The sequence below is a fragment of the Otolemur garnettii genome, unplaced genomic scaffold (assembly GCF_000181295.1).
Source record: "Otolemur garnettii isolate 467f Iridium unplaced genomic scaffold, OtoGar3 scaffold00068, whole genome shotgun sequence".
NCBI classification, from domain to species: domain Eukaryota; kingdom Metazoa; phylum Chordata; class Mammalia; order Primates; family Galagidae; genus Otolemur; species Otolemur garnettii.
Genome location: NW_003852463.1, coordinates 7,437,516 through 7,444,746, shown reverse-complemented (window position 1 = coordinate 7,444,746; position 7,231 = coordinate 7,437,516). Strand labels below are relative to the sequence as shown.

General features: G+C 43.8%; 1 protein-coding gene across 1 annotated transcript in view; it reads right to left on the bottom strand.

Moving 5' to 3' along the window:
- The window catches only part of CNRIP1 (cannabinoid receptor interacting protein 1), a 21,475-nt gene extending 14,747 nt beyond the window's left edge, over positions 1 to 6,728 (bottom strand). Inside the window, exons 1-3 of the mRNA XM_012807397.1 lie at positions 6,640 to 6,728; positions 6,107 to 6,351; positions 4,135 to 4,285 (exon numbers count right to left, since the gene is read on the bottom strand). Coding sequence (XP_012662851.1) covers positions 4,135 to 4,285; positions 6,107 to 6,285 — 330 coding nt within the window. The 5' untranslated portion in view covers positions 6,286 to 6,351; positions 6,640 to 6,728. The remainder of the gene's footprint in view (positions 1 to 4,134; positions 4,286 to 6,106; positions 6,352 to 6,639) is intronic.
- Between the last annotated feature and the right edge of the window lie 503 nt (positions 6,729 to 7,231).

Below are 7,231 nucleotides of genomic sequence, written 5' to 3'. Positions count from 1 at the left end.
ATCCATTAGAATATAATATACTCTCTCCCAACTCTCATTTTTGCAACTTCTCTTTCCTTAAGCACTCTCTCTTCCCCCAGCTCTTATTGATCTTTAATTTCTTTCTCCAGAAAGCCATCCCCCAAATTTTAGCTTAGGATAAGACCCCCAGTATTTGCTCCAAGGCCACCACTACTTTTTCACTACACTTTATAATAGCAATTATTTGTCTTATTGACAATCATATACTAATACATAGTATAAAGTACATTTTCCCCCTATACATCATTAGCTCTGTGAAGCTAGGGGTATCTATTTTATTTACCACATTTTTCTCAGCCACCTGATACATGGGAAATACTCAAATACTTGCTCATAAAGCAAGCAAATAAATGAAAATCTAAATATCCTAAATAAAATCTTAGCACACTGAATTTAGCAATATAATAAAACTAACACTATCTTTAAATAGGGCTTATTTTTAGGAAATAAAGGACAGCTTAGTATTTGACTCTGTATTATTTTATAACATTTACCACAGTAATTATCAAAGAAGATAAATTATCTTTATAGATGGAGAAAGGAATTAGATAAAATTTAACACATCTTCCAATTAAAAAAATACCTCAGTGAGCTATAAAAATTTGCTTTTTTTTTTTTTTTTTAGACAGAGCCTCAAGCTATCCCCCTGGGTAGAGTGCCATGGCATCATAGCTCACAGCAACCTCCAACTCCTGGGCCAGGCCATTTTTGGTTGCAGCCATCATTGTTGTTTGGTGGGCCCGGGCTGGATTCGAACCCGCCACCTTTAGGTGTATGTGGCTGGCGCCTTAGCCGCTTGAGCCACAGGCGCCGAGCCATAAAAATTTGCTTTAAGATAAATATTGTAATGAACACTGAAATTGACATAGTCTAGAAACATACAATGCATGGAAAAAAAACTGTACAAAGCTAGGAAAAAATAAATCAGAAAATGACAATTAATAAAGAGCTTATGACCATCTGAAAAGCCCAAGATGATTAATTGAAGAATTTTAGTAAGCAAGTTCAGTAAGATGGTCAGTTACAAAACATACGAATGTTATAAAAACAATGTATTTAAAATAATGCAACATTAATATGAGGGTAGACAAATCAACAGGATTAGAAAGAATACAAAAAGGTAATTTTTGCTGTATAAGTAGTTACCATGAAACTGATCATTGGAGAAGCATGGATTACTTATATCACTGTATTGGGACAAATACATTCCAATATAAAAGCACGAATTGAAAATTTTAAATCTGTAATTCATTTGAAATTTAATCAATGAGACCATGAGCATTCAGATGAAAATACACACATTCAGCTGTGTTTAGACGTATGCATCATTAATCAATCTTGAAGTCAAGGCAGACTTTATAAGCTGGATCTTAACTCAAAAGTCATAAAGGAAAGGTTTATGTGTTGGATTACATGAAATTTAAAATTTATATTGCAAGCAAAGTTAAAATGAAAATGGTAAATGATAAACACACTCAAGATGTGTTAGAACATGAGTTTTTTTTTTTTTAAGACAGTCTTTTTTTTTTTTGAGACAGAGACTCAAGCTGTCACACTGGGTGGAGTGCTGTGGCATCACAGCTCACAGCAACCTCCAACTCCTGGGCTCAAGCAAGTCTCCTGCCTCTGCCTCCCAAGCAGCTGGGACCACAGGTGCCCGCCACAACACCTGGCTATTTTATGGTTGCAGCCGTCATTGTTGTTTGGTGGGCCAGGACTGGATTCAAACCTGCCACCTTAGGTGTATGTGGCCGGCGCCTTAGCCACTTGAGCCACAGGTGCCAAGCCTTAAGACAGAGTCTTAAGCAGTCGCCCTGGGTAGAGTGCTATAGTGTCATAGCTCACAGCAACCCCAAATTTTGGGGCTTAAGTGATTCTCTTGCCTCATCCTCTCTAGCTGGGACTACCAGTACCTGCCAAAACGCCTGGCTATTTTTTTGCTGCAGTTGTCCTTATTGTTTTAGCTGGCCTGGGCTGGGTTCGAACCCACTAGCCTTGTAGGGCTGGTGCCCTACCCACTGAGCTACAGGTGCCACCCAAAGATGACTATTTTTAACTTAAAAATGTTTCTTAAAAATCAGTGAGACATAGCTGGGCCTTGTGGTGGGTAGTCCCAGCTACTTGGGAGGCTGAGGCAAGAGAACAGTCCAGCCCAGGAGTTGGAGGTTGCTATGAGCTGTGACGCCATCACACTTTACCAAGGGTGATAAAGTGAGACTCTGTTTCTCAAAAAAAAAAAAAAAAAAAAAATCAGTGAGACAATTAAGTATAAAAGTGGGTAAAAACTATGAACATGCAATACACAAAGAAAATACTAATGGTAAATGGACGTGTCAAGATTTCAAATTAAACTAAAGAAATAAAAATGAAAACATTCTGCCTATCAGATAAAACATATTTTAAAATAATTAGACCTAATTCAGAAGGAGATATTTACTTAAATATAGATGATAGGAGTGTAAATTGCCTACTTTCTGGAGCTTAGTTAGGAAGTCTTATAAAGTGCCTTAACATGTAAATTTCTTGTAGGAATCAAGAAAACAGACAACTGTGCAGAAGTGAGTGATTTTTTTTTTTTTTTGAGATGGAGCCTCAAGCTATCCCCCTGGGTAGAGTGCCATGGCATCACAACTCATAGCAACCTCCAACTCCTGGGCTCAAGCGAGTCTCCTGCCTTAGCCTCCCAAATAGCTGGGACCACAGGTGCCTGCCACGACGCCTGGCCATTTTTTAGTTGCAGCCATCATTGTTGTCTGGCGGGCCTGGGCTGGGGATTCGAATCCGCCACCTTGGGTGTATGTGACTGGCGCCTTAGCCGCTTGAGCCACAGGTGCCGAGCTGAAGTGAGTGATTTTTAATGTAGTTTTCTTTGTAATACTGAAAAATAGAAATAATCAGCAATAGATGACTGAGGATAATTTGACAAATTCGTATCATAAAGGACCCATGCAGAATTTAAAATGATGTTCCATATACATATGCCTATTTGATAATAAAATATATATAGATGCCTAAAGGCCACCATATGTACATACATACACGGGGGAAATGGGGAACTGTAGCTAAATGTACCTTTATTTACAAGTATTCACCTCAAAATTTTATAAGATTGACAATATATTTTCCTATGTATTGATGTATAAAAATAAAATAAAAATATAAAACATAAGAAGGTGTCTTAATTTTTCCTATTTATGGTGACCTTTAAGACTATACAGATTAAGTCTTAGATCAGTGTTTCTCAAAGCACATTCTACAAACCATCCCTATCAGAGTCTCTTTGGATTCACCCTGGCTCTCCTGCACTAAAATCACTGGAAGTAGGGCTTAACACTGGCATTTTAGACAAACAAGGAGATCCTTATGCACACTGACATTTGAGAACATTTGTGATATTTCCTATAAAGCTAGAAGGCAGACATTTCAAGGTTGTTCTTGCAGAGAGAGAAAGCTGCCCAGTTTTTATAGCAGCAGGTTAGGCGAGACCCCCTTTCCCTGTGTTTTAGCAAGCATACTTCATCACCTATTATGCTTGCACATATATTTAAATCTTTATCTTGACTATCCTTGCTACCAATTTTTTTTTCTTTTTTACTTGGGAGCCAGTATTACCAGGCTATATCATCTTTTTATTTTGTATTATTGCTGGTAGGACTAGATATGTCTTAAGAGGCTCATTATTTCCCATGGCAGTCACTTTTTGGGTTCTTCCATTTAGCATAGATTTAAGTAGCAAAATCATAACCAGTAGCTTTCTCATAACCAAAAGATTATGGCTACTTGGAAACAGAAACTTTGCGGGCTAATTATCTAAACCAGTCCAGATGTAGAATATAACAGAAGAAATACAATAGCAATGTAGGTACTGTGGCTCTCAAACCGTCTACTTATACGGTGTCTTTAAGCATTTATCATATAGAGGGTCAGTCTGCCATACAAAAGATACTTACCTAGTTCTCTTTTTGGCAGATCCTTGAAAGAAACTCCCAACCCAATTTCCACAATAATTTGCTTTGAATAAGCCTTTTCTTAAAAGGAGACAGTGACTGTTTTCATTCCTATGGGTTCCATTTGCCTTGGTACCACACCTCTATGACCCCAAGCAAGCCTTACCGGCATGGTGATCTGGATGGGTTGCCGTTCTCCACTCTTGGTTGGGGCCACACCTTCTGTGTCATATGTGCCCGTATAAACAATTCTGTCCCCATCAGGCTCTTTAGACTTCAGTTCCAGCGGGACAAGCACGCCACCAATGGAAATGTTCCTGCAATGAACTTGAGTTGACCACATGTAGTAGTAATTAGCCTAGGCATCCTGTTCTGGTCTGGAGCAAAATCCTAGGCAGTAAACCCACAGGGTTTGGCAAAGGGAGAAAGTTCTGAAAGTTCATCATCTGTGCAGCTATTCAGATCCTACCTACACCCAGCCCCACCCATAACCCCAGAGATTGAGATTCCATTGGTCTGGGGTATGGTTTGGGCACTGATAAATTGATTTTAAGGTTATTTAGATGATCCTCATTTGTAGGTAGGGTCAAGGACCAGTGAACCAGTTCTCTAACAACTTGTTCTGTTCCAACAATTAAGGTACCCCAAGCTTGCCCATGGCCCCAGGATTATGGTTCTCAAAATGAAGTCCCTGGACTAGCAGTACCAGCATCACCTGTGGAGAAAGCAAATTCTTAATTCCCATACAGTAAACTAGGAACTGTGGGATGGGCCCCAGCCATCTTCATTTTAATAAGGTCTCCAGGTGTTTCTGACCTATACTCAGAACTATCAAGTTAGGGCATTGAAAATTCCTTCATGAAATTAAAGTGTAAATGGAAAAAATAGTTTTGTTATTAACAAATTAATTTTCAGATTACTCTGAAACCTAGAGAACTACTTTGAAGAAAATGGAATATAGAACGCATAACCTTTTCTTTGAAGATTTAAATAAAGCATTTTATTTAAACAGTAACACAAATGTTGATTACATGTTACTGAATTTTCTTTCTTTAAAAATATTTTTATTACAAAATATTAAGGGATACAAATGTTTTCAAATTTTCTAAAATTGATACATGTGGGGGTGCTGGATGAGAAGTACCAGAAACCATCCAAGTTTGGCCCTAAGTCATTGCACCTGGAAGACCAGTAAAGTTTGTTGTTCTAATTTAAGCTGTAAAAGGATTCAAAACCTTCCCCCTCCTTAATGTCCAGCATATGGTAGATACAATAAATGTTGGTTTATTTTCTCATTCCAGACTAGACTTCACATAACGTTTAGGTGGAAGCTGAGAGGTCAAGGACCTCAGCTGTGGATTGATTCTTCTCGTAGGCTATATACAGACTTTTCTGAAAGAAGGCTGAGTGACTGCCTCATCTTGTGGTAGCTGGGAAGAGAGAATCCCTGTCACGAATAAACCAAAAACATCCTCTTGCTATGAGGATGTTGCTAATTCCTGGCACCCATCACCAGCCTGAACAGAGAAAAGCAAAGCACAGGCGGGGAAGACCGTGAACCCAGTTAGGCCTGAGCAGAGGCGCCCGCCCTCCAGCTTGTGCCTGCTCCTCGGGACCTGGGGACCTTGGCCACCGAGGGACAGGGGAATGCTGGGCATCCCTCACGGAGCCCCAAGAACTAGCCCTCCCCAACCCCCACACTCCAGCCTGGAGGGCAGACCCGGCTGCATGCCAGGACAGGAGCAGAGGAGGGCAGAGATTGCGGTACTGAACCCCGCCGAGCTGCTCCCCTCTGCCCCACCCGGCCGCCTGCGGTTCTGCTGTGACGGCTGAACACAAGGGATAAGAAATTTACGAGAAACAAGCAAAAATCCTGGCTTCTAGTCGACGACTTAAACGAACCCACTGAGGTCACCACGAGGGGTGGCGGGAAGGGAGAATAGAGGGATGCAATCACTCGGAAGGCGGAGGAGGGGGCGAAGGCGAACTGGGAGTCAACCTCTTCCCTCCACCCCCCGGCCCGCTGGGCACCGCGCGAAGCCAGAGGCCCCGGAGAGGCTTGTGTTGTCCCGGGCGTCCCCACCCCACCGTCTGCACCCCTCGCAGGACCGTGCCACCGCGGCGCACCCCGCACTCACTCGACCTGCAGTGTGGTGGGCTTAATCTTCACCTCCACCTTGTAGGAGGAGCCGGTGAGCAGCTTGATGGTGCGGTTCTGGCCGAACCGCTGCCCGTCCACCTTGTAGAAGACCGGACCGTCGTTGGGCTGGATGCGCAGCGAGATGGAGAAACGCACGAGACCCGGCAGGTCCCCCATAGCTGGGCGAGGGGCTGGCGCGGCGGCTCCGGGGGGCTGAAGACAGCGTGGGCTGCGACCAAGTGGCTGGAGCGTGGGGGGCGGAGAAGAAGCGCGGGGAGGAAAGGGAGGTGGTGGAGGGGAAGCTGCCGCTAGGAACCCGCGCCGGAGCCGCGGGCCGCTGGGGCTTTGGAGCAGCAGCTGCTGAGGCTGTGGCCCCCCGCCCCAGTCGGCGAGGACGCGCTCCCCAGAGACTGCCCCGAGGCCGAGAGCTGCCCCATCCCCCGCTCCCGGTGCTGCGCCCTCCGCTCACCCAAGGGCTCGCTCCGGCCCGCAGGCCACTTGGGGGCGAGGGAGTTAATCCTGCTTACGCACCACAATCCCCTTCAGCTGGGGAAGCGGACATTTAGGCTCCTCCTAGAACAGCGCAGGGTGGGAGGAGGAGAGGAATGGGAGGCACTGGGGTTAAAGGACTCCCAAGGAGGGAGGTCCCCGGAATCTGGATCCCGCATAGGCCGCTAAGGGGATGTGGACACTGCCGTTTGCCATCCGGCCCCAGCCAGCCAGGCAAGAGGAGACTCAATCGGGAAAGGGAAGTGGGAATGGGAACAGGAAACCGCTAGCTAGAGATTTACATTTCAGGAAATTTGAGTCTTTCCAAAGCTTAGAGGAAATGGCGGAGGGAAGGCGCAATTCCATCTAACGTGGGCTGCCAGCCACACTACATTAGGAATGTACAAAAAAAAAAAAAAGAAGAAAAGAAATGTATTCAAGGAGTTAACACCTTGTCGTGGATGTGCATTTCCATTAAACACACCCTTGACTCAAAACTGACGGGGTGTCATGAATTACGTACAGATATACAGAAAGATCTGGAAGAATGAGCCATTAATCCTGTCAATGGCACCTGGCATGAGCCTAAAGCAGACTTGTATAACCCGTATTTAACTTTTATGAGTTTCCTTTT